The sequence below is a fragment of the Rattus rattus genome, chromosome 6, assembly GCF_011064425.1.
Source record: "Rattus rattus isolate New Zealand chromosome 6, Rrattus_CSIRO_v1, whole genome shotgun sequence".
Classification (NCBI taxonomy): Eukaryota; Metazoa; Chordata; class Mammalia; order Rodentia; family Muridae; genus Rattus; species Rattus rattus.
Window position 1 is genome coordinate 140,760,249 of NC_046159.1, and position 27,262 is coordinate 140,787,510.

Here is a 27,262-nt window from a genome sequence, read left to right on the forward strand (position 1 = left end):
TATAGTCATTTATTTAGCTCTTTTCATCAAGGAATTAATGTCCTACAAACACTTGACATTTCCAGTAAGCAACTGATATTAACATAGAAATATAAATCATGTCTTTCAATTAAATGAGATTTGTTTTTATAACAATTAAGGAAATATCAAAAGGCTAAAAGTGAAGAGATGATGAAGTAGATTATGGTGTCTTAAGCATAACAAAATACCAAAACGTCATCTAGACATACATGGGATAGTTAGGTAAGGGGATAGTTTAATTTAAATTTAACGTTCGGAATTAAAAAAAGGTGGCGTGCCTAAAACCTACCTGGGGCTGGAGGTCAAGCCCCAGGGAGAGAGAATGCATTTCCCTGAGTATACAGAGGACTTGGGGACATTTTTTTAAGCACTATGACAATTAACTAATATATCCAAATTTTCTTATGGTGGATAACCAATTATCTGTTCTTGAAAAAAGATATATGAAAGTATCAGGGGAAAATATGGTTGCTATATTTTATTCCTGCATATTACTGTTTGTTATGTCTAACTTCTGAATGAATTCAATACTAGTGAGGAGCCCTTGTGTGTTGGAAGTCAGGTTGTTTAAAATATTGAATAGAAAATCTTTCTTTCTTTCAGATTAGCATCGATGGGCAGGACATCCGGAACTTTAACGTCAGGTGTCTAAGGGAATTCATCGGCGTGGTGAGTCAAGAGCCGGTACTGTTCTCTACCACGATCGCTGAAAATATCCGCTATGGCCGTGGGAATGTAACAATGGATGAGATTAAAAAAGCTGTCAAAGAGGCCAACGCCTATGACTTCATCATGAAACTGCCACAGGTAAAGCCTCCCTTAAAAGTAGAATTGAAATGCAAAGGACTGAGTTCTTGCTTCAAAGGCTAAGCTAATGTTTGGGTTACAATGTGGTTCAACCTTGCTGGGTAAACCCCTTAAATGACTCAAGTAAGGCTTGCAAACTGCGTTCTGTTTGTAAATAATCTAAAGACATGTGGGATATGTGTTGGTAATTACTATAATTCTGTGTTAATTTATTATACTTTATGATACACTACGAGAGTCAAAGCTTCAGCTGTCTTCATTTTTTTCTACAAAACGATACTTTCCTATTTAAAATACTTTAAGAAGGCTGTCGTGTAATTACCTTAGATGCACAGAACACATGAAACTCAAGAAGGATGACCAAAATGCGGAATCTTCACTCCTTCTTTAAAAGGGGAACAAGAATACCCTTGGCAGGGAATAGGGAGGCAAAGTTTAGAACAGACAGAGGCAGAAGGAACACCCATTCAGAGCCTGCCCCACATGTGGCCCATACATATACAGCCACCAAACTAGATAAGATGGATGAAGCAAAGAAGTGCAGGCTGACAGGAACCGGATGTAGATCTCTCCTGAGAGACACACCCAGAATACGGCAAATACATACATGAATGCCAGCAGCAAACCACTGAACTGAGAATGGGACCCCCGTTGAAGGAATCAGAGAAAGGACTGGAAGAGCTTGAAGGGGCTTGAGACCCCATATGAACAACAATGCCAAGCAACCAGAGCTTCCAGGGACTAAGCTACTACCCAAAGACTACACATTGACTGACCCTGGGCTCCAACCTCATAGGTAGCAAGGAATAGCCTAGTAAGAGCACCAATGGAAGGGGAAGCCCTTGGTCCTGCCAAGGCTGAACCCCCAGTGTATGGGATTGTTGTGGGGAGGGCGGTAATGGGGGGAGGATGGGGAGGGGAACACCCATAAGGAAGGGGAGGGGGAGGGGCTAGGGAGATGTTGGCCCAGAAACCGGGAAAGGGAATAACAATTGAAATGTAAATAAGAAATACCCAAGTTAATGAAGATGGAAGAGAGAGAGAGAGAGAGAGAGAGAGAGAGAGAGAGAGAGAGAGAGAGAGAGAGAGAGAGAGCTAAGAAAGCCGGGGTAAGCAAGCCAGTAACATCCCTCCATGGCCTCTGCATCAGCTTCTGCTTCCTGACCTGCTTGAGTTCCAGTCCTGACTTCCTTTGGTGATGAACAGCAATGTGGAAGTATAAGCTGAATAAATCCTTTCCTCCTCCCCCACCAAAAAAAAGAAGGCTGGCTTGTAGCTTAGTGGTCGAGGACGTTCCTAGCATACTCAAAGGCCTTGTCCGAGTTTGATCCCCAACAATGTAAAACTGGAAAACAATATGTTTTGAGAGCTTTTCTGGGTTTTCTGTCTAGAAATTTGACACCCTGGTTGGTGACAGAGGGGCGCAGCTGAGCGGGGGACAGAAACAGAGGATCGCCATTGCTCGTGCCTTGGTCCGCAACCCCAAGATCCTCCTGCTGGACGAGGCCACGTCAGCCTTGGACACAGAAAGCGAAGCGGAGGTACAGGCCGCTCTGGATAAGGTAAACACCCAGGGTGGGGGACAGGGAGCAAATTGTTTTGCAGACTTTTGCCAGTTCTTTGGGAATCCAGATTGGGAAATAAAACCCAAAGGGGAAATGAGGTCGTCTCTTGGGACTTATTGATTTCTCCTGGCCTGTTACATTAACACAGAGAGAGGTCAATGACTTCCTCACTGGCTTCCACCATGCATGGTTCAGTGAACCTAGACCCAGGCTTGCGGGAGGAACTGTGTGTGTGTGTCTGTGTGGTCTTTTCTTTTCTTTCCTTTTCTTTTCTTTTCTTCTCTTTTCTTTCTTGCACATGGATTTTGTTTGACAAAAAACACTTATGCTAAAATATGTGAAGAAATTAATTTGACAAATTAATTAATTTGACAAATTTATAATTTTAGGTATTTTTATGTAATGATTTTAAGTGATAGCATGCTGTCCTTTTCTTGGGTGTCTCCTACTTCATTCTAAATTTTAACACATATTGTGGATTTTTTTTTTGTTAAATCAGTAAAAAGACAAATACTTATATTGAAGTATACGTGGAAATACACATAAATACATATATATGTGGATGTATTACATATATGCATATGTGCACACACATATGATTCTGGTTACCTCCACACTGCTGTAGTTTAAAAATAGTTCAAAATAATCTGTTTTGTGGCAATAGTGGCATCATTGTTTGTAAATTTAATTGACAATGATATCTTAAATTGTATCAAAGCAATGTACCTGATCCTTAGGGTGATTATGATCACTCCCCATTAAAAGATTTGAAATTCAGAAATAAATAAAATTAAAACTGGATTAGAATCCCCAAATGAAAGAAAAAAATTCCATTTTAAAATGTATTGTTTGATGGCATTTAGCATACTCATCGGGTTCTGCAATCATCAAACTATCTAACTCCAGAAATACTTCATTGCGCAAAAGAAGCCAGACACTACTTCTGGCATCACCGTCAATAGCCCTGTCCTGTCTCTGTGGCTTTGCTGGTTCTAGACATTTCATATGAATGTAATCATACTTGGCTGCTGATTTTGCTGTTGTTATATGTGCATGATATATATCCTATATATAACATACATGTGCGTGTGTGTGTGTGTGTGTGTGTGTGTGTGTGTTACACATGCCACAGCACTTGTGCAGAGGTCAGAAGAGAACTTGGTGGAGTTGGTTCTCTCCTTCCACCTTTATGTGGGTTCCCAGCATCCAGTGGTCTCACCACCCTTGCCTGCTGAGCCATCTTGCTGGCCTTCGTTGCTGTCTTTTTCATGTAGCACAGAATTTTCAAGCTTCACCAATGTTGTAATTTGCGTTAAATTTTATTCCTTTCACGGTTCGGTGAGATTCCAATTGTATGGACGTACCACATTTGGGTCACCATTTTCAACTGATGGGCATTTAGATTGTTCCTACTTCTTTATTCTTATTCAAAGTACTTAGGTCAATTAAGTTAAATTATGATGAGTCTGTGATGTAGATATTATTAGTCGTGAGAAATTGTTAGTCAAATAGAGCTAATGAGGGCCAGAAAGGGTAGCTACTGTTACTGACATAACATTAATAATACGGTGGGTATGACTTAGGGTTTAAATATTCATCCAATTCATTAAACCAACATGTGAGGTCACTGAATTACTTAGAGGAATGGTCTGATTTCAGCATTTTTAAAAGCCACATGGGGCAGAGTTTAAAAGGCAGCAGAATTGGTCCTACTCTAGAGAATAGGATTTCGAGGATCTTTGAGACCTAATTTGAACTAGCCTCAAATACCCACACTACAGCCGTTGGAATTATGTTACTATGGGATTCTGGAGAAGGCTGTCAGTTCCCAATGATCTCCCTAAAATCCTTCTGCCAGAGTCTGTGGTGCACCGAACCGCTCAGAGGTAGGACTCATCAGAGAAATGCGAAGGTACTTATCAGGGCAAATCTTTAACTTCCTTGAGTATCAGATAACACCATAGGCTTCCAGAGTAATCCACCCTCATATTGAAAGGGTTGGCGGCCTGTCTGGTCTGGAACTCAGGAGCAACTTTTGTCTTTTATAAAAGAGTGGTGCCTGTGCTCCAAGCACACAGAAGTATGGAGGGCCGCTCTCTCTCCTCTGCTTGCAAGAGGCATCTGCCCAAGGCTTAATTGTGCCTACTCACTGCTGGTGTGTTCGTGCCATAATCCTGGTGTGCCACAGATCCATTCTTTTCTTCTTCAGGCCAGAGAAGGCCGGACCACCATCGTGATAGCTCACCGATTGTCGACCGTCCGGAATGCAGATGTCATCGCTGGGTTTGAGGATGGCGTCATCGTGGAACAAGGAAGCCACAGTGAGCTGATGAAGAAGGAAGGGATCTACTTCCGACTTGTTAACATGCAGGTAGCAGCGCATCCCGATGGCTTTCTCTGCTGTCTGGGTCTTAGGTTGGAACCTGGGAAAGAGTGGAGGGCTCAGGTGAAGACAGGCAAGTGTAAAAGTCACAGTTAATGTATTCATTAGAGCAATAATTAGTGATTGTCTGGGGGATGTGTCCAAACTACAGCTCCTTCCCAGTGCAAGGAGAAAGAGATCTACAGTGGTTGGAGAAGGAGTCCAATTTATAAAGGCTTTGTAGACAAACCTGGTAAAACTCAAGTGACAACATCTGTAGCTTTAGGAGGTCAGTAGTTGGTTTTAAAAACTGCTTGCTCTCCTCCCTAAAAAATTATTAGCTTGTCTCATATTGTACACTATCGTTTTAGCAAACTTGCAGGATGTGTAACCTAAAACTTTCCTATGACTCAAGTTCATAAACGTTAAACTATGTGTATTATCTTTGACATTGTGAGAAGCTTATACAGGTGTATCTCAGATTTTCCCCCTTGACATTCCAGATACACACCATGAAATATTATTATTTCAATTACTCAGCAGTATTTATCAAAATATGTTTCATTAACTAATTTTCTCTACAAACTAACCTATAGTTTAGTTTCTCTAAAGATGAATAATTGGCTTCTTTCGGTATTTTTATTTTCCTTTTTTTCCTTTTTTAATTTCCTTTTTTATTGGTTATTTTATTTACATTTAAAATGTTATCCCCCTTCCAGTTCCTCCCCACTGCAAACCCCCTCTCCCTTCCCCCTCTCCTGTGCTTCTATGAGGGTGCTCACCCACCCACCTACCCACTCCCACCTCAGCACCCTAGCATTCCTCTATGCTGGGTCCTCCAGCCTCCACAGGACCAAGGGGCTCCCCTCCCATTGATGCCAGATAAGGCCACCCTCTGATACATATGCAGCTGGAGCCATGGGTCCCTCCATGTGTACTCTTTGGTTGATGGCTTAGTCCCTGGGAACTTGGCCTGGGGGGGGGGGGTCTTGTTGGTTGATATTGTTGTTCTTCCTATGGGGTTGCAAACCCCTTCAGCTCCCTCAGTCCTTCTCCCTAACTTCTCCATTGGGGTCCCCATGCTTAGTCTGATGATTGGCTGCAAGCATCCATATCCTTATTGGTCAGGCTCTGGCAGAGCCTCTCAGGGGACAGCTGTACTGGGCTCCTGTCAGCAAGCACTTCTTGGCATCAGCAATAGTGTCTGGGTTTGATGTCTGCAGATGGGATGGATCGCTAGGTGGGGCAGTCTCTGGATGGCCTTTCCTTCAGTTTCTATGCCACTCTTTGTCCCTGTATTTCCTTTAGAGAGGAACAATTCAAGGTTAATATTTTTGAGATGGGTGGGTGGCCCCATCCCTCAACCAGGGGCCTTGCCTAGTCTCTGGATATGGTCTCTATCGGTTCTCTCTCCCCTCTGTTGGGTATGGTTCTATAAGAGCAACTTCTTAGCTCACACATTTCAGTGCCAGTCATGCAGTTGCTTCTTAAACGTATAGCAACGGCTCACAGTAGGCTTGCTGATCCAAATGCAGGACTAATGCTTAGCAGGCTGGGACTTGTCGGACAACTTAGGGATTTGAGGCTATTCTTAAATTCGTGCTTGTCCTAGCAGTGTCTAAGTGGAAAATGTAACCTTTCATGTTTGGTGTCTCTCTAATAAAAATGATAATGTTGGCGGTGACCGGTATGCTAATTATCCCTACGAGCCACGATGGATGAGCATATACGCATGTTGAAAAGTGCTCTGGAGGCTGGGGATGGTAGCTCGGCTGGTGTGGGCTTGTCTTATAAGCGTGTTTGTTCTCAGGCAAGAGAAAGAGTCAGGCATGTGGCATGCACACATGTAGTGCCACTGTTGGGAAGGTGGATCCCCGGGAACTCTGGCTCGCTGGCGTAGCTTACTTGGTGAACTCCAGACCAATGAGAGACCCTCTTTCAAAAACATTAAGAGACAAAAGGTGGACAGTACCTGAGGAACAAACTCTGAGGTTGTCACCTAGCCTTACTCACTTGTTTGCGTGGGCACACACACATTCCCAGACATATATTTCCAACACACACACACACATACACACACACACACACACACACACAGAGAGAGAGAGAGAGAGAGAGAGAGAGAGAGAGAGAGAGAGAGGGAGGGGAGGGGAAGGGGAAGGGGAAGGGAGAGGGAGAAAGTACCACATTGAGCTCAATAAACATGTATGATATATGTCAAGTAAAACATATATTAATAATTTTTTACATATATATCCACCCAAAGAGGCAAATGACATGGATTTCTAAGTATACTGGAAAGCCACTGATGGTTTTTAAAGGATGGACTTATTATTTGAATCATATGTCACTGAGCTATTATTGTTTTTTTGAAGAACCTAACACAAAATACTTACTGAAAATTTCAAATTACTTAGAGTGGAGTGTTAGAAAGTTTTATAATTCAGTTTCATATAACCTCTTTATCACTTACTGCTTTAAAATGTATGTAATTATAATGGGTAATGTTAATTGTAACCTTGACAGAATCCAGACCACAAGGAGCTAGGCCACGGGGGCATGCCCACAGGGGATTATTATCTTGATTTCATTAATGATGTAGGAAGATCCATCTGAACTGTGGGTGGAACCATTCCCTGGGCAGAGGATCCCGGACTCAGAATTCTGTTACTGCTTTCTGCTTCTTGATTGTGACTGCACTGTGGCTACTTCTACAAGCTTTGGCTGTGGTGGACTGGAAGGTGGGGTTGCCAGCCAATCAAAGCCCTTCTTTCTCCCTTAGGCTGCTCCTGTTAGGCTTGTATATCCCAGCAACTGGAAAAAGAAATGAAGGCAGTGATGGTATTTCTGTTTTTATTTCAACATGATTATTATCAAGGCAGAATGGTGACGTGGGAGTCTCAAGTGGGATGGCCCATTATCCCTCCCTGTCCCACTTCTGTTTCACCCGTGAGAATGACCTCATACTACACAAGGATTCTGGCTGGGAGACAACCGACTTGCTCTAAACTCTGTATCGGTATTCTCTGGGTCTTCTTTCCCAAGAAAATGTTATACATTTTCAAACTGAATGGTGGCCTGGTATGATTAAATGGAAATAGCAAACTACTTGGTCATAGTGCTGCTAAATTTAGCCAGGCCGGGCCTTGATATTGTCCCATTAATGAACAGGGCTTGTGCTGAAGTCACCTCGACCACTTCCACCAGTTCTGCGTTCTTGGAACCTGTGCGTGCTTCTCCCTTGTGCTTACTTCTGATTTTTCTATTTTTAAAGCACTAAAGCTTAATTACAAAAGGAGTTAACTGCTAGAGAGGACACTCTCCAGCCTTTCTCTGTCCTCTTCATTTCCAATATATCCCTCCAGGGGAGGTCAAGGGTCCATGACAGAAGAGGTGTCTGGGAGAATCTCACATGGTAATATTCTTCCCAAAGTCCTCCAAATCCCTCTAGGTGCTGCTGAGAATCTTCTGGTAGAAGAGGTGGGAACTTTAGCTTTTATCTCCAAGATCCTCCATATCTACGTCCTGGGGAGCTTTTTATCTTCTTTTATCTTTTGGGCTGTGGCTGACTAGTCCTGGTTGACTTGGAGGGAACTTACACTTCCATGGCTGCTTTTTCTTTCTGGGCAAGAGTTTCCCCGTGCTTCCCAGATAGCATGATGTTGGATGCACACCTTCCTGAGGTGGTGTCTCCTCGTCAGCCCTTTGTCTATCACAGCCCCGACCACCTGGTGCTTCCATTGATGATCCCTGCTTAGTTCCCGGCCGTACTTGAACAACTTCTTTTTCAGCTCTGCCGGGGAGGGGGGGGGATGGATATGATTGATCTTTCCTCCTGGAGATGCCATTGCTTGAGGTGCCATTGCTCCAAGGCTCCCTACTTCTGATTTTTGATTTGCCCTCCCAGTTCCTTGTTGGTTCTCTTAGAGAGATGGATGCTCAATTTAGTGTCCTGTCTTTGATCTCAAAACCTCAACCTGGTTTTAATTCAACTTCGTGAAAATTCTTGATACATGTGGTAGAGTTGTTTTATTATTCTAAACTTGGAGATTTTATCTATCCAGACACACAAATATGCACACACACACACACACACACACACACACACACACACACTTTAATGTCTTGTCTGTCGCTCAGACATCAGGAAGCCAGATCCTGTCAGAAGAATTTGAAGTTGAGCTAAGTGATGAAAAGGCTGCTGGAGGTGTGGCCCCAAATGGCTGGAAAGCACGCATATTTAGGAATTCTACGAAGAAGAGTCTGAAAGGTTCACGGGCACATCAAAATAGGCTGGATGTGGAAACCAATGAACTTGTAAGTTTCTTTTCCCACGCCAGTAAAGCCATTGCCTTAGAGTTTTGCTATTGAAATCCTTAGCCCTGGAGAATACCTGACTCCTACAGTGGGCCACATTCTTCTTTAAAGAAAAGGAAATCTAATATTTTAATGTATTTGACAGTGAATTAGATAAATGCTGATTTTAGACTTTCAGGGTGAAAACAGACAAAATATAGTCTCTGTGCTGAGATGTTTAACCTTAAGATCAAATGCTATATTCGCATATAGTGACTACGTCTATATTTTATAAAAATAATTTTGTAAAGATGATATTTCTAGTCCAGGAATAATAAAGCCAGCCCAGAATGAGTCCTGGTATGATGATAAGAGGAAGGGCTTGTGGTTAATTTGGCAGCACTGGGCAGAGTAAGGAGGACAAGCCTTTGGTTAATGATCGTAAAGCTGCTCTACATTGAGAAGATGGAAATCTGTCCTCCGTATCTATTGCCTCGTGATGCTGCTAGGATCACTGTTAGAGAGGCAGGGATACTCCATTTGATGAAAAGACTGCAAGTTACGTCATAGAGCCTAGCCATGACCGTCACACAGACCCAGAGCTGCCCATGTCCAGAGCTGCTGCCTCGAGACGTGAGGACCAGACCTGCACAGCAGCTGGCCACACCATGGAAATATCCATCTGTGTATGAGGTTCATGTTTGGTCCCAGGTCAACATTAGGCACTGCTTTTTATTCTTTAGTCAAGGGCAGGATATTTTTTTGTATCTGGTTTGAAAGACATGTGAAGGTAATAGTCATGCGTTCTCTGTGTCTGCAGCACCAAATGGCTGTTCGCCCTCACGTTTTTATATTTCTAGGATGCAAACGTGCCACCGGTGTCTTTTCTGAAGGTCTTAAGACTGAATAAAACAGAGTGGCCCTACTTTGTGGTGGGGACGCTCTGTGCCATTGCCAACGGGGCCCTCCAGCCGGCATTCTCCATCATCCTGTCAGAGATGATAGCTGTAAGTTTGAAGCCATCCCACAGCAACCCAGATGGAAACAGTCCGTCAGCTAAAGCTTGGCCTAGGCTCCCCAATTCTGGGGTTAAGAAGCTTCAGAATAAACTAAGCCAAAATCCTCAGTTCTGTTTAAACTCGTTATGAGAGAAAATGAGTCACCTTTGAATATTCCATTCCAACATTAGTGAACTTACAAAGTACAAAAATCAATGGAGAAGGCTCTCAACTTTATTGTTATCATTTGGGTAAAATCCACATCAGGAGGTGAGGGGGTACTGCTTGGCTCACAGGGCTGTGGGCCTGGACGGGTCAGGATGGAGGAGAAGGTGCCTTCATATACTAGCCTAGCTGTAAGTCAAGGTTTCCGGGCACAGTCTGGCCTCCACATTGAACAAGTGGGTAAGACCAGGAATGACAGTTTCTATCTGCCCAGTGGTTCCTTCATCTATAACATGAACCTGTTTCAAGGATTATGTGTTTGAGGATTGAGAGTACACAAGTGATCGGGTGCAAGCATCTAGAGTGTCTTCCCAGTTTTACATCCTCAAAGCGTTGTACTTGAGTGAGTCTCCCCGCAATGCTGGTCTGTCACTAAGAAAAAAAATCCATTGGCTTTCAATCGTTAAATCTATTGACTGATCTGTATGCGGAGTTATTAAAAGTGTCAGTCTTCGTGTTACATAGACTCCTTAATCACCCTCTATTATTACCAGAGAGGCATATTCTCCTCCTACATGCTAAAAATGTTAGTCTCATGATGTTGGGCATTGATATACATTAAGGCCATAAACAACAAAAAAATTAAAACACCCCTCTGAGTCTTATTCAATTTCAATGTGAGACAGTTCTTGACTTTCTTGTAGTTCAAGAGATACATAAATTACAAGCACATTTCTTTTAGAATCCGGGCACTAGAAAGACAGATCACAGAATAAACTATGTTGTGCCTACAAAAGCCAACTTGTTTTGTGGTAACACACACACACACACACACACACACACACACACACACACACACAAGACAGAAGCAAAAATACAAATTTATGATGTGTCAGGTGCTAATAAGTGTTTAAAAACAGGGTATGGTGATGGAGAAGAGAAGGTTGGTCAGTGAAAGCTCCCAGAAGAGAAGATTGAGGGCTGGGGTTGGGGACAGAGGAAGGGGAGACATGTCACAGCCCATTGCTGTGCCCAACCTAGTTATGACCTATAATAGATGAAGAAATGTCCATCGGGATCATGAAAACACGGTGGCAACTGGAGCAAAGAGAGGCTACATGATAAGGTGCATATATGTAATGCCACTGGACTGTGCACTTAATAAGGGTTAAAAGGGTGTGCTCATTGTGTTTTACCATAATTTGGAAAAAGCACATATTCAAAATCTACTTTCACAATTGTGACCCTCAAGCCATTGCCTGGGGTAGGAATGAGCAGGGTGGGTCCAGACACCCACGTTTCAATGCTCTCTTCTAGATCTTTGGCCCTGGGGATGACACAGTAAAGCAACAGAAGTGTAACATGTTCTCGCTGGTCTTCTTGGGCCTAGGAGTCCTCTCCTTCTTTACTTTCTTCCTTCAGGTAAGCAGAGATGATTTATCTCCAAGTCTGTGAATAGACAAATTAGTAAAGACCTAACCGAACTTCCAGATCCTCACACCGAGACGAGTTGAGGATCCAGTGGAGGCAAGGCTCATTAATGGGCAACCTCCTTCACCAGGAAAACGACCGTGAAAACTAAGAGTGTAACCAAACAAAAAGACAAAACAACAACAACAAAACCCACAGTAGAATAGCATTCTCTTTGTTGTTATTTTCCCCAATACGGTGTAACTGAACTTTCTCCTTCCTAACTGATGACTATTAGAAAGAACAGACGTTTACATTCATATATTATAGACTCAGCCAGGAAATAAGGTAGCCAAAGCTAGGCAGGTAATGCACAGCTATAATCCCAGCATTCTGGAAGCTGGGGCAGAAAGATCACAAGTTACAGGTAAGCCTGCGTGACAGTGAGATCCTGACTCAAATGAACAAGAACAGGAATTTGGTGCCCGTTTTCTTCTATACCTAGTTAAGCTTCCACCAAGTCCCATTCAATCCAGTGGCATCGCAGACTTCGCAATCTAGAGCAGAGAGCAGGATGGAACTAGTCACCTCTTTCACTGTGGAGCCAGAGGCAACAGTAAGATGATGTTCTCATCTGGAACTCATTGCCATGCTGGTAGCACCTCAGAGGTCTGATGCAGTTCCAACCTCAGGCTTACCTGGGAGTGGAATTCTAGACATAAAGGAACAATGGGGCAGCCTGCAGCAGCCCTCCTGCAAAGGCAGGTGAGGACAGGCCTGGCTTAAATAAGGAAGCTGTGGGGCAGCTGCACCCCACACACCCATACCTGGCTTAGGATAGAGTCCAGCAGTGCACACTCAAGTGCCCTGCACAGCCTACCCCAGAGCTCATAGCTTTACTGGAGCCCAACCATCCTACATGCCCCGGAAGCAAAGCATCTCGGGATATCTTGGGTACCCTCCAACTTGGACACAGTTGTTAGGGAGAGGGAAATTGTCTGGCACGGAGACTTGGAGAGGAAGTTGCCTAACCCTGGAGCAGGTGAGGCTGTGCCTATGGGTTCATTTGGAGTTTGAGAGAAAAACCATCTTTCTTTCTATAGCACAGCAACCAGAGTGTGACTCTGCAAACTTTTGTTTCTTGTTTTCATTATATTGAAAGTGTTAGGAACACATAGAAGCGTTCTAGTTCAACACGGTGTCTTGGTTACCGAGATTCTGCCCTCCAGAGTCACTGAAAGGAAAGAGAAGCTAAACTGGGACTTCCAGTGTTCCAGACCTCACAATGACTCAGCAGCACATTGCATTTCTTTTTTTTTTTTTTTTTTTTTGTTCTTTTTTTCGGAGCTGGGGACCGAACCCAGGGCCTTGCGCTTCCTAGGTAAGCGCTCTACCGAGCACATTGCATTTCAAGTTGGCTTTTGTTGATTGAATAGTCAGTCAACATACAGATACATTAAAATCAACTGTGAGTATATGTAGTTGTGTCAGGACACCAATGAGAAGCAAAAGGACCCTGAGGCTTTTTCTCTTCCCTAGGGCTTCACATTCGGGAAAGCTGGAGAGATCCTCACCACAAGGCTCCGGTCCATGGCCTTCAAAGCAATGCTGAGACAGGTGAGTGCATTGCAGATGATGCCTGGTGCTTAGATTTAGGACTCTGCCTGCTGTTGTTAGCAAAACGATGCTCGTATTTCCCCTCAATAACTTCCAAGCAAGAAATGACTAGGGTTCTACTAGTTACTGTAGTCCTGACTATAATAACTCCTCGAGGTTTTCCTCGGAGCAGATTTTTCAAGAGTTCTTTGGCTTATTCTGCAGACTCTCTGTCTCCATATAGATACTCATCTCCAGTATTTGTGTTTGTCCTTTGGATTCTGCAGATGCTGGCCAGGCTTTGGAGAATGTAGGGTGTATCCATGTTCTTCTGCCACAGTTGACCTTCTAACTAGGTTTCCCCAGATGCTAGAAATTGAATTATGTTTTGCCCATGTGCCCTGTTCTGACATTCATTCACGAGTTCATTTAGTGACACTTTACTGATTATGCAGGTTCACATTCTGGGGCAGGTTGTATGGGAAATGTGAAAGCATGTATCCCACCTCTAAGGGAAAGGTCCTAAAGAGAGCCGGTTGACTTGAATTGGTTATATCCCTATTCACACTGGGCAGGCAGCGGGCATTACAGTCTTAGCACATCTGAATTGATGAATTCTTTGGGAGACCTTCCAAACTCCTGCTACGTGGGAGAAATAACTCTATGCGAAAGTAAAAGATACTGCCAGTAAGTATTTATAATTAGTATCAAACTTAAGATAACACTTTTAAAAATCCTCGTGTAGGCAAAATAAAAGTGTAGCAAGAATTCAACATTTAATTTCCCTGTTTACAGTTTATAAAAAAAAAAAAAGATTGTCTCTTAATGAGAATAGCACCATAGAGAGCAGAGGTGTCCACAGTACAAGACGTGACAAGAGCTAGTTGTGACAATTTGGTAGAAAGAGCAGCCACGGGAGCCCAGCGTTGGGTGGGCCTGGCAGATGAATCCATTCCTTCCTGACTAGGACCCCTTTCTCTTACGGGGAATAGCCAGGACGGGTGGCCCAGTGTGTCTGTAGTGTGGTGCTCAGGCTTGTACCTGGACCACCAATCTGTATAGAAGGCTTCCCCTGAATTCCAATACCCACACTCAGTTTGGATGTCTCTCTTCACGGAAGCACTTCGAGAGGGCTTCGTTTCTGTTGGTTTTAGCTGTGAGTTCATTTAAAGGTGTGTTTTATTCCACAGGACATGAGCTGGTTTGACGATCATAAAAACAGTACTGGTGCACTCTCTACAAGACTCGCCACAGATGCTGCGCAGGTCCAAGGAGTGAGTAGGCTGCTCTCTGCTAGTCTTGTCCTTAGGAAAGCAAGCGCAGCATTGCTCTGTCTGCTGAAATGCTTTCAGCCGGGGTCGGAGGGCAGGGTGGATAGCTCGGCGGAACAGAGCTCGCCTGGAGTGTACACGGCCCTAAAAACAGTTTTACAAAGATACTTTTAATTGGAACTATCAGAGCATCCAGCTGAAACTGACTTGAACAGAAAGGGAAAGTTTAGACTTCAGGTCGACTGATCGGCTGGCTCGGTACAGGCAATCAGAGACCCAGCCTCCTTGTCTGTATGGTGAATTGCCTCTTCGGTGTTGGCTTTGTGAGGCCCATTTCCTGGTTGGCAACCGATAGCAACTAGAACTGGAAGCTTCTTCATTTCCCATCTCTGGAGAGGACACACATCTGTACCTCGTCCATCAAATGAAAACCCTTTCCATAACTCTTGTTAACAGCTCACAAATCACACACCCAAGCCTGAACCAATAGCTATCTCAAGAGAAGGCTGTTCTCTGGCCAGCTTGGGTCCCCACCCTGTGAGATTCACTGATTTCACGGGAGAAGGGAAGGGATGGGGCACACCAGAGAGTTGACAGCACTGTCTATGATAATGGTCCTGATTTTCTGAACTGTACAAACAACTAGTTCAGCTGTAGCGTTTTGCGATTGGCGGTCTTGTCGGAAGTGAATACTTGGTAACACGGTTTCAAAGAGAGTGAAAATTTCTGCCTGAACAATCGAACCAATAATTTAAATTATTGATGTTGTGGTTGGATCCCCCTTTTGAAAGGTTCATGCCCTCACAGCCTATCTCTACAGTAGGTGATTGCCTGGCCTGGAGAGAGAGAACAGATCCTATGGAGCCTTGCGGGTTAGGCGTAAGCTATGGGTTTGTTGAGAAGGGTGAAACTCTTCACATTCAGAATAGGAGCCTAAGCCTCGAACCCATGGCTTTGGAAGTTCACTCAGCTGCCTTATTCTTTTTCTCTCGCAGGCCACAGGAACCAGGTTGGCTTTAATTGCCCAGAACACAGCCAACCTCGGAACGGGTATTATTATATCATTTATTTACGGTTGGCAGCTGACACTTCTGCTCTTATCAGTTGTTCCATTCATTGCTGTGGCGGGAATCGTTGAGATGAAAATGTTGGCTGGCAATGCCAAGAGAGATAAAAAGGAAATGGAAGCTGCTGGAAAGGTGAGCTAAGCGGGCTTCAGCTTACAGAAGGGCTGCGTGTACACGCTGCTGGCTTAATTGGCCGTGTGACGCTATGCACTCCAGCTGACAATACACGGCCTGTGCAGAAATGGCAGAAATGCCCTACTGTGTTGATAATGCCTGGAACCTGAAAATGACATAGTTCCTGTGACACTTCTAGCTTCAAGACAGAACTTGTTATACAGATCTTCCAAACGGCCTAAATGCATTTCATCTTGACATCCTACCTGGCATCGTCGAGAGCATAAATGTTGCTGTTTTTACCAATAAGTGTGTAAGGCAGAGTATAGAAATGAATTATTTAAGATCAGAAGATTCCTCATACTGGTCCCTTACCCTGCTATGATTTTTGTTTCAATTGTTAAAGTTAGCACCCACCAGGTGGCAGTAACTCCCTATTTTGTAGTTCTAATTAATCTGTCGCGAAGATTGAGATTGTGTGACAACTGTACTACCTATGGGAAGTCATCGTTACTATTGACTTATTCTTAATATCTTCATGGTCATCCCGTGAAGTAGATGATAACGCTACCTCACTTGTGTAGATCTGTGTGTGTGTTTCCACACACTCATGCCAAGTACTCAAGACCATAGAAGTGCATTGAGTGTGGTCTTTTATTGTTTTCTGCTATTCTTGATAGATCATCCCTCACTGACCCTCAGTCCCCCCATTTTGTTTAGAGGGGTTGGCTAGTGAACTCCCAGGATCTGCCTGCCTCTGCTCCTGACCACTGGGCTGACAGGCTTCTTATATGGATACTGCATATTTGAACTGAGGTCTGGATGCTTTTCAGAGCAAGTATTCTGACCTGCTGAGCAAATGTGGAGATGTGGACAGGAAGTTATTCCAAGGCAAAGCACAGCACTATTCTCTCAATAGGTATCTAGGTATGTCTGAATCAACATATAAATGTGACTTGCAAGGCACGCACATTCAGACGGTCAATCATAGGTTGTATTCATGAATGTATTTATTCTTGAGGGTGTAAACATCATCCTTTCATGAAAAATTAGAAAGAAAAGGAGATGGCCAGTACAAATTGATGGTTCTACAACAGCAGCCTGAAAATTCTCTCACAGGCATCACGCAAACACTTTCATAACAGCTGTGTATGGTGGGAAAGACAGTGTCTCTACCTTGCGAGGAGAGAGGCTTTGGTGTTGAGTGACTAGGTACCTCTGTGTGGCTGACATGAGAGGGGAAGAGTAAAGCTGGTTGTAGTGGAACATGTTTACATGCTCATCACTCAAGAGTTAGAAGCAGGAGACTTGCCATCACTTCAAAGTCATTCTGGGTTACACAGCGATACACTATCACAAAATAAAACAGGCAAACAAACATAAAACAAAGCACAGACTAGGATTGCATGAGACAAGTTTCCACTTAACCCGTTCTGTCCACTGAGATCTGCCACTTCCTCTTCCTGTAAGTTTCCATGACTACCGCTCCATGGCGGGTCAGTGTTTCTCCAAACTCTAGTCATTTGCCCCAGGCATGGCCTTGCCCTGGAATCAGAGTTCTCTGGAAACGTGTGTTGTGGGTCCTGGACTTCATTCTTGTTTCCAGGTGCTGAATGTTTTCTTATGTACTATAGGGTACTTACGTACTGTAGGGTGCCAGTTTCTTCACTCTGGGTGCCCTAGCTCACTCTATGTGTCACAGCCTAAGAAACAACAGCAGCAACGACAAAACCAAACAAACAAATAAACCTCCCTAAAAACCGTTCTGTCTCCCACCATCTTGTAGTCCTTTTTCAATCCTCAAGAGAATATGGTCATAGTGAAGATAATTTTTCCCTCAGCAAATTACACAAATAAAACTATCTTGAGTTGACCCAACATAGTGACCACGACCCTACCGAGAGAGTTAATATTTTGCTAGCAATGAAAACTATCAACAGAAGTATGGCAGTGAGAATTGAGGAGTGTTTCAAACACACAAAACATCGAGTTCTCAGTCTTATTCTTCTGTTCACACCACATGATGGTGGAGAAAACTCTGCCAGTTCCAATGGCCTTTCTATCTTGGTGGAATGAGGTGCTATCCACGATGATGTCCAGATTTCTTCATAAACTTCCTAAAGCTGCCATCTTGGGGATCAGTGGATGAATGGCTTACCGTGAAGCCTAATGTTAGGTTTGAAGAATGTGAGGTATTACAAATATTTTAGTTCCCAACAATTCAATCCTGATTCAAATTTGCTTTCTAAACCAACTGTTGGTTCACTGAGAGAATCTGGTTAGTTTCTGATGTAGTGTAGTAGGTAAGTTGTGATCCTTAAAGGTACTTGGAAGGAGTTTAAGACCAGTGGGGTCTACATTGAGTTCTACCCCATGGAGCAGCATAGTGAAATTGGGCTCAGAGAATAGAGTGGGAACCTGGGTGAGCTCCTCCCTATCACTTGTTCAAAAGGAAATGATCTCTTACTTGCATATGAATTTTTATTAATGAATAAAATATTTCAGGAATTGTGATAGTCTCATTTCAATTTTCCAAGGAGACCTTGTTAATATGAGTATTTGTTGCTGGTCAGTAGTAGGAAGATGGCAAAGATTATATCAATAAATCATATTTATACTTGTAATAACATCCTCTAAATATAACACTAATATATGCACAGCCTACTAATTAGTTCCATCAGACCATCCTTTGTGATCCAAATAATAAATTTGTATTATGACCATCTTGACTAGATCCCCTTTACTGAGCTCAGGAGCTCAGTAAAAGATAATGCATGACCAGAAAATCAAGGGTTAATGGAAAACTTGTTTACAACTGGTTTCTCTGTGTGCAAAATCTCAAAATAGACAGACTTAGCAATTGGCTAAGAGCAGACTTGGCATCAGATGGCCTGGCAGTCCTCATTCTCTGAGTTAGTTCTGAGGCTTCAGGCCTTGAGGCCTTTCCCCTCTCACCTTACTTCCTCATCTGTGAAAACAGGAATAACACTACCCTACAAGGTTGTCCTCAGGCTAAAGGAAATTGTGTCCTTTAATGTGGCAACACTTTGGCTGCTTCTATTGTCTGTTACAGATTTTTATTAGTATTTCAAAGATAGAAGAGTTTTTTAGCCTAGCATAAAAAATGTCTTTCACGGGGTTGGGGTTTTAGCTCAGTGGTAGAGCGCTTGCCTAGCAAGCTCAAGACCCTGGGTTTGGTCCCCAGCTCCGAAAAAAAGAAAAAAAAAATATCTTTCACCTACTTACAACAGAAAGCTGAAATACAAGTGTTGAAGCTGATGAAAGGAAAACACAAAATTTAACATCTGATATTCCTGGGGTTGACGTGATTTAGACTCAATAGCTAATCACAGTCAATGCTCAAGGGATGGTTTGGCTATAAGGATTCAAAACAAAACAACAAACCTTATGTTGGCTTGGGTCGAAGTGGTTTGACATAAAGGATGTATTTTAAGTGCAGAAAACAATACACTGGCTATCTCTTAACCCACAGGCTGTATTGTCTCTGAGTCTCTCTGTACGTATGTGTTTGTCTCTTAGGTACACAAGCTATATTATCTCTGAGTCTCTCTGTATATATGTCTCTGTTTCATAGACCCATAGGTTGTATTGTATCTGACTCTCTGTGTACATATGTCTCTGTTTCATAGGCCCATGGGCTATATTCGCTCTCAGTCTCTCTGTATATACGTCTCTGTTTCATAGGCCTACAGGCTGTATTCGCTCTGAGTCTCTCTGCCTCCTGAGACCACAGGCTGTACTCGTTTTAAGCCTCTCTGCACATCTATCTTACTCCTCAACCATCTGCATTCATATCTGCTCCCCAATGATGGCTACCCCTATGAATCCACAGGGCCTTCCAAAAGGTACTTCCTCCAGCTCCAGGAAACTAAGTCTGATTAACCAGGATCAGGCATGCTTCGTTCACTTAAATACAATATAAAGCAGGGTCAATTCATTTCCAGCTGGAGTCTCCTGCTTGTGGGCAGACAGTCTGTTTAAGAAAGGGTGTGTCCAGGGTGAAAATGTCCATCATTTCCAGTAACCTCCAGAAACCATTGCTTAATCTTGTCTTCTAGACTCTACCCTATAAAGAAAGCAAGGTCACTAAAGGGCTGTGATTGAAGTCAGTCATGTGACTGCCTAATGGCAGGGCTATATGTTTCGTTCTGGGCCTCAGGTGTAAGCTTCCATGAGCACCCAGAGACTTAGCTACTCTTCTGTGCACAGTACCAAGGCCGGTTTTGTTAGAATTCTAGTCTTAAAGAACATATCCTGCGTTTTGATGTTACTAGAAGGACTCTAAAATATATTTACTTAACGCTTACAGTCCATCTGACCATTATTTTTCACTTCAGAAATAAAAGCAGCATTTCTAATGAAGATTTTTCTGTTATAGATTGCAACAGAGGCAATAGAAAATATTCGGACTGTTGTATCCTTGACCCAAGAGAGAAAATTTGAGTCAATGTATGTTGAAAAATTACACGGACCTTACAGGTAATTCACTTATGATTGCTTTCCCAGGGATGTGCTACTGTTCCCTAAGAGCATTAGACATTTCTACTGAGAACAATCATGACCCTTGTCCGATAATTATCTCATCAAGTCCCGGGACTCAATTTCATCTCTACTGTGGACACAGTAAGATTAGGTCTCTGAGGGCCAAGAGTTACCGAGAGCTGTGTGACACCCGGGTCACTGCGGTTTAACCCAGCCGAGTGGTTCAGGATGAGCATTCTCTGAAGGAGTTGTCCAAGCTTTTGTTTGCTTTAGTACATAGGCTGATTTAAGTATGTGCCATTTCCTCATTACCTTGTGGAAAATTTAGAACTCCAAAGAATGAAAAGCTGAAAAAATTATTAATGTGATCATAATTTAAAGACCGAAAATGGTTTCATAATGTTAAGTGTGACACTGTAGTCACAGTATTTGACAATGTGCAAGTGATACCTTTCAAGTCAGTGTAACACCATGCTCACCGTACACAGGATCCACCTCCCAAATGAGCACAACACCACGGTCACACGGTCACAGTATGCAAGTACACACAAGTATACACGCCACGATGCCACCCAAATCACCAAGACAGTGAATTTTCTTTGCCAAAGGAAATTACTGTGGGTGGATTTAGAAACCTCATAAAGTACAGCTACAGTTCTATAATAATGTAAAACAAAAGGCTAGATCCTCCAAGCAGGATCTAGCTTGGAGAAACTCAGGTGTGTATTTATGCAAACATCAATTATCCAACTTTTGTGAAACTGGAATGAGTTTTAACATGTGACTACAGTTGTTTCAGGACCTGTAATGATATGTCGTATTCAGATAATTCCAATGTTATACTGTGTATTTTTGTCACAATTGTTACACAGTATAGTTTGAACAATACCAGTTATCATTTGAACACCCACCATGTGCTAGGTGCTACGATGGCTATCTGTGTTGTTTGCGGCATTTAATTCTCAAAATAACGTTTCGTCATAGAGACTATTTCACTGTGTAAGTCAGAAATCCACTGAGTTACCTACTTAACCTATTATCTTTCAAGGCAGGAGTTTAGCTCAGGTTGGCCAGGATAAGCTGTGCTCTTTCAGCCAGACAGGGCGTAAGAGGAGCTGAATGATGTCTATGAACATTAATTTTGAATAAGTGGATGTGCTTTTCAGGAATTCAGTGCGGAAGGCTCACATCTACGGCATCACTTTTAGCATCTCACAAGCATTCATGTACTTTTCTTACGCTGGCTGCTTCCGATTTGGTTCTTACCTCATTGTGAATGGACACATGCGCTTCAAGGATGTCATCCTGTAAGTAGCTTTGAAAGTGTGGAGGTTGTTGTATACCAATCCTATAGTATGGTTTTAATAGGCGTACGCAAAAAGTGTGGCATAGGGGGAAAACAATCAACCGTCATCTCTCTGAGGTGAGATCAAGGAGGTCAGTTTCCTGGAGCTGTTACCCTGGTAGGCACAGAAATCTGATCTTGGTCACCACACCAAGTGCAGTTTCATCATCCCAGGGGTCTAAAGTTCACCAAGCCTGTGACACTGAGAGCAAAGCAAGAGGTTGGTTGTGTATGTGAACCTTTTCAGGACAGGAGTAAGCAGTAAACTGTATGGATGTAATTAGGAAGTTGTTGAAGATAGTGGAGGCAAATCAGGGTGGGGTTAAACAGCTTGTTTCATTTCCAGACCCAAACCACGGTCCTGATGATGGGATGGGAAGTCTGCCTAAAGTCTGGCAAATCTACTCTCTTTCCCTAACTGGGAGGAGTCAGGGGCCAAGTCTCTGTCTTATATACGTGGACACCCAGGGTTGTCTGCATTATTACTGTGGGGGCTTCCCTTTCTACTGTCCATTGTTGGTGGGGTCTTTTGTTTTGTTTTTTGCTTGTTTCTTTTTTGAAAAGCCTCTAGATACAGATACGTGAGGTTTTTTTCTGAGTCTGTCGTATTCATTCGGTTTATGTATCTGTTTTTATGCCAATGCTGTCCTAGTTCCTGTGGTAGGTAGTTTGCCTCAGAACCAAGTATTACGAAGTCTGTAGCTTTCGTCCTTTTGCTCGAGATTGTATTCTGTTTTTCTGTGTGTGATTTCATAATATTTTAAACATTTTTTATAGTTCTGTAAACAATACCATTAGTATTTTGATAGGAACTGACTGCATTAAATCTTTGGATTGCTTTGAGTAATATGAACTTTACACAGCATACTTCCAATCCATGAAGAAGATTTTCCCTTTTCTTATTCTCTTCAGTTTCTTTTTTTTCCCCATCCCCCCCCTTCTCTTCAGTTTCTAAGATAGGTGTTTGCATTATAATAGCTTCCAATTCTTTGGTCAAGTTTGTCCCAATGTTATTTATTTATTTATTTATTTATTTATTTATTTATTTATTTATTTATTTATTTATTTATTTTTGTAACCATTAAAAATGAGGTTGATTTGTAGTTTTCAAGTCTTTTTTTATTTATGTAGGTTACGCTGGTCCTTTCTATTTTTTATCCTGCGCAATCTAGTTCAAGGTTTTTTATTTTCTCTTAATTTTATTGAAGGACTATGTTTCACTTATCTTTTGTACTGATTTCATTTCTTGTTTATTTTGCTCTGATCTTCTAATTTTTGTTTGTGCATTATTATTATTAGTAGTAGTAGTAGTGTTGTTGTTGTTGTTGTTGTTAATGTATATTATATATGTGTGTGTGAGAAAAAAGACAAGGAGAGGAGAGAGAGACAGAAGAGGGAGGGAGGGATGGAGGGAAGGAGGGGAGAGAGAGAGAGAGAGAGAGAGAGAGAGAGAGAGAGAGAGAGAGAGAATTATGTATTTGCACAGCACACGAAGAAGTATGAAGGTTGGAGGACAGAGGATGCTTTAGGAGTCTTACTCTCCTTCTCCACTAAGCCCTGTCCTAGGCCCTTATTCTTGTATCTCTCCATCCCAGGGACACAATTTTTAGGTCGTTTGAAGATTTCTTTTGATGTTGACACTCACCGCTATACAGTTGCCTCCTGGTATTGTTCTCTGCAGCCCGCCTGTTTAGTCAACTGCGTTTCCAATTGCATCTGTTTCAGAAGACTGTGACTTACGTCTCAGTTTGTCCATGGCCTACTCTTCATTTAAAAGTTTTTGTTCAGTCTCCAGGCCCTTACAAAATTTCCAAAATGCCTTTTATTGTTGGCATCTTCCTCTGTGATCAGGAAGATAAATTTCCAGTTCTTTTGATCTGAAGACTAATCTATTTTAGAGAGAACTCCATGAACTGCTGAAAGCGTATGTTCTGTAAATGTTAAATAAAATAATCTGTTGATGTATATCTATTAAAACTTAACTCCAGTGATTGCTCTCACATGTGGTACAGAATTGTCCAAACCATACACTTGGAACTGATGATCCTTGGCTCTGCCTCTCACTGCACCTCTTAGGTATTTTGGGCTTCAGTGTTTTTCATTCTTAAAATGAGTATACCTGGGAACTAAAATGAGTTGCAATCACAAATCAGATTCAATTGTAAGCCATTTCAGGAAAATGAAAAGCTTTGGAGGCTCTCACCAACTCAGAACGAGAGCCCCACTGCTAGAAGGTGAACAGAAAGAACTAGACCGAGACAGTGGGTCCTGCCTTCCCTCTAAATTCTTGTTGCTGTAGTTACTGGAATCTCACGGCTATGTGTGTGGGCTTGGGGAAATGACGATTGAAGAAGAATTATGTAAATGTTAGTTCCAAGTTTGCCTTTGGACTTGGAACACCTTGGAGCTAATTAGAACCCCTCTATCTCTGTCCAGGGTGTTCTCAGCAATCGTGCTTGGTGCAGTGGCTCTAGGACATGCCAGCTCATTTGCTCCAGACTATGCAAAAGCCAAGCTGTCTGCAGCGTACTTATTCAGTCTGTTTGAAAGACAACCTCTGATTGACAGCTACAGCAGAGAAGGAATGTGGCCGGTAAATGTTCTTTGGCCTAGATGGCTGAGCTCTGTCCTAAAGGTTTTCTTTCTGTTTTTCTTTTTTCTTTTTTCCTTGTTTCTTTCTTTGTTTCTTTGTTTCTCTTTCTTTCTTTCTTTCTTTCTTTCTTTTTTTAAATATTTATTTATATGAGTACACTGTCACTGTCTTCACACACACCAGAAGAGGGCATCAGATCCCATTATAGACTGTTGCGAGCCACCATGTGGTTGCTGGGAATTGAACTCAGGACCTCTGGAAGAGTAGTCAGTGCTCTTAACCGCTGAGCCATCTCTCCAGGCCAAGGTTTTCTTTCTATCACAATGACCTGATCATATACTTTGCTTCATTGTGATATTTATGTGGCTAGTATCTCGACAAATTTTTTCTTTTGGCATTTAAAAAATTTAGCATAAGATAGACTGAAACAAAAATAATTTTGATAATAGCTTAGTCTTTTCTACATGGAGGTCTATGCGATATAATTCAGTCATAATGATACAGTTAGCAATTTAGCTTTAGATCCTGCTGCAGCCGTTCTTAAGCCTCAGAGCCCTTGGCTCAGTATTAGCTCTGCACAAATCAGACACTTGAGTTTCGGTAGCTTGTCTGGGTAGTGGCTTTTTGTCTAATCAATACTCACATTTTCATTTTCTATCACAATGAACTTGCTAACTGTGTGAACGTGTGCGAGCACTATGCCAAATAGGCATTTCTTGTTTCACTATTACTGGTCTTGGTAAAGTTTCCTTGAAATAATAATTCCATTGATTGTGAGATCAATCTAATAAAAAAATTGTAAACAACTTTTTTAGGATAAGTTTGAAGGAAGCGTGACATTCAATGAAGTTGTGTTCAACTATCCCACCCGGGCCAATGTGCCAGTGCTTCAGGGGCTGAGCCTCGAGGTGAAGAAGGGGCAGACCCTGGCCTTGGTGGGCAGCAGTGGCTGTGGGAAGAGCACGGTGGTCCAGCTGCTCGAACGCTTCTACGACCCCATGGCCGGAACAGTGGTGAGCATCTTAGTAAATTGTTTCATGGATGTTATTTTATGTGATCAGACTAACGATTGAGTGTCTGAAACCTTACCTGGTGTAATAACCACAGCCTGTAAACTCCAAAGTGACACCTGTAACAATAAATCTATTGGGTCATTAGGGCAGAATATCAGAAAGTACCAATAAGATTGGATTGACCCCTGGTGACCAGTGGGCTTTTTGTCCCAGTCCAATCGTATTTATTTTATTCTCTCATATGTTACATCCCAAAGGCAGTTTCCCCTCCCTTCTTCCCTCTCAGTTCCTCCCCCATGCCTCCTATCTACCCCCAAACTCCTCCTCTTCCTCAGTTTCCCTTCAGAAAAGGGCAAACCTTCCAGGGATATCAGCCAAATATGCCATATCAAGTTCCAATAAGACTACGTGGTATCTTTCATATCAAGGCTGGGCAAGGCAACCCAGTAGAAGAAAAGGGTCCTCAAAACAAGCAAGGAGTCAGACACAGCCCAGTTTACACTGTTAGGAGTCCCACAAGGACACCCAAGCTACACAACTATAACATATATGCAGGGGGCCTAGGCAAACCGGGACAGGCTCCCTGGTTGTTGGTTCAATCTCTGAGCCCCTATGAGCCTTGGGTTGAGTCTGTGGGTTTTCGTTTGGTGTCCTTGACACCTCTGGCTCCTACACTCCTTTCTCCCCCTTTTCCACAGGACTCCCAAGGTCTACCTAATGTTTGGCTGTGAGTCTCAACATCTGTTTCCATCAACTGCTGGATGAAGCCTTTCTGATGACAGTTGGGCTAGACACCAATTTATGAGTATAACCCAACAGCAGTAGGAATCATTTCCTTAGCCTTTTTTTTTTTTTTTTTTTTTTTTTTTTTTTTTTTTGCCAGTCATGTTTGTTTCCATCCCAGGTCTCTGGACTATCCAGCCTCTGGGTCTTTGCCTTCCAGGGACTGGGATCCCACTCATGGCATAGGTCTCAAGCTGGACCTGTCATTGGTTGGCCACTTTCCCAATTTCTATGCCAGTTTTGCACAGATTATTGGTTGAGGGTTTTGTGGCTGGGTTGGTGTCCCAGTCCCTCCATTGGACGTCTTGCCTGGTTACAGGAGATGGCCCGTTCAGGCTTGTTATCCCACTATTGCTAGGAGTCTTAGCTAGCCTTACCCTGATAGCTTCCTTTGCATTAGGCTTCAACCTTGACCTAGAAATATCCTCCAATTTCAGTCGTTTCTCCCAGAACTCATCTCCCTCCATTTTCTTGATGTCTGATTCCTCCTGCTCCTGTCCCTACCCATGGCCAGTCCACTTGAAGTACCTTTTCCATTTCTCCTTTCCAGGGAAATTCATGTCAGACCACTTGAGCTCTATTATTTAGCCTCTCTGGGTCTATGTAGAACTACTGATTTCCTTTACTTTATAGCTCATATTCACTTATAAGAGAGTACTTTTTCTGGATCTGGGTCACCTCACTCAGGATGATCTTTTTGAGTTCCATCCATTTGTCTGTAATTTTTTTTGTTTGTCTTGCTTTGGTTTTTAAGACAACATATTTATGTGTAACCCTAGCTATCCTGAAACTCACTCTGTAAGAGTAGGCTGGCCTTGAACTCACAGAAATCTATCTACCTCTGCCTCTTAGTGTTGGGACCTGTAACTTTTTTTAACAGCTGAGTAATAATCTATTGTGAAAATGTGTCATGTATTCTTTATCCAGTCTTCTGTTGAGGGACATTTAGGTTATTTCCAATCTCTGGCTATTATGAATAAAGCTACTATGAACATAGTTGAACAAGTGTCCTTGTGGTAGGATGGAACATCCTTTGGGTATAGGCCCAGGAATGGTATAGCTGGGTCTTGATGTAGGCCAATTCCCAACTTTCTGAGAAACTGTCATGATTTCCAGAGTGACTGTACAAGTTTGTGCTCTCAGCAGCAACGGAGGAGTGTTCTCCTTGCTTCACATCCTTGCCAGCATATGCTGCCACTTGTTTTAGATCTTAGCCATCCTGACAGGTATAAGATCAAACCTCAAAGTAGCTTTGATTTGCATTTCCCTGATGGCTAATGGTGTTGTATATCTTTTTAAGTGCTTCATGGCCATTTGAAATTCCTCTGTTGAGAATTCTCTATTTTGATCTGT

At 42.6% G+C, this 27,262-nt stretch overlaps 1 protein-coding gene across 3 annotated transcripts in view; it reads left to right on the forward strand.

The window, feature by feature from the left end:
- The window catches only part of Abcb4 (ATP binding cassette subfamily B member 4), a 215,940-nt gene that overhangs the window by 183,696 nt on the left and 4,982 nt on the right, over positions 1 to 27,262 (forward strand). The window contains exons 13-25 of one of the 3 annotated variants that reach the window (XM_032907038.1): positions 625 to 828; positions 2,220 to 2,390; positions 4,603 to 4,764; positions 8,896 to 9,072; positions 9,912 to 10,058; positions 11,532 to 11,636; positions 13,164 to 13,241; positions 14,411 to 14,494; positions 15,487 to 15,690; positions 20,072 to 20,172; positions 21,342 to 21,482; positions 23,957 to 24,113; positions 24,929 to 25,126. The exons of the other annotated variants lie outside the window; for them this stretch is intronic. Of the exons in view, the coding sequence (XP_032762929.1) occupies positions 625 to 828; positions 2,220 to 2,390; positions 4,603 to 4,764; positions 8,896 to 9,072; positions 9,912 to 10,058; positions 11,532 to 11,636; positions 13,164 to 13,241; positions 14,411 to 14,494; positions 15,487 to 15,690; positions 20,072 to 20,172; positions 21,342 to 21,482; positions 23,957 to 24,113; positions 24,929 to 25,126 (1,929 nt within the window). The remainder of the gene's footprint in view (positions 1 to 624; positions 829 to 2,219; positions 2,391 to 4,602; positions 4,765 to 8,895; positions 9,073 to 9,911; positions 10,059 to 11,531; positions 11,637 to 13,163; positions 13,242 to 14,410; positions 14,495 to 15,486; positions 15,691 to 20,071; positions 20,173 to 21,341; positions 21,483 to 23,956; positions 24,114 to 24,928; positions 25,127 to 27,262) is intronic. 3 annotated transcript variants of the gene reach the window in all.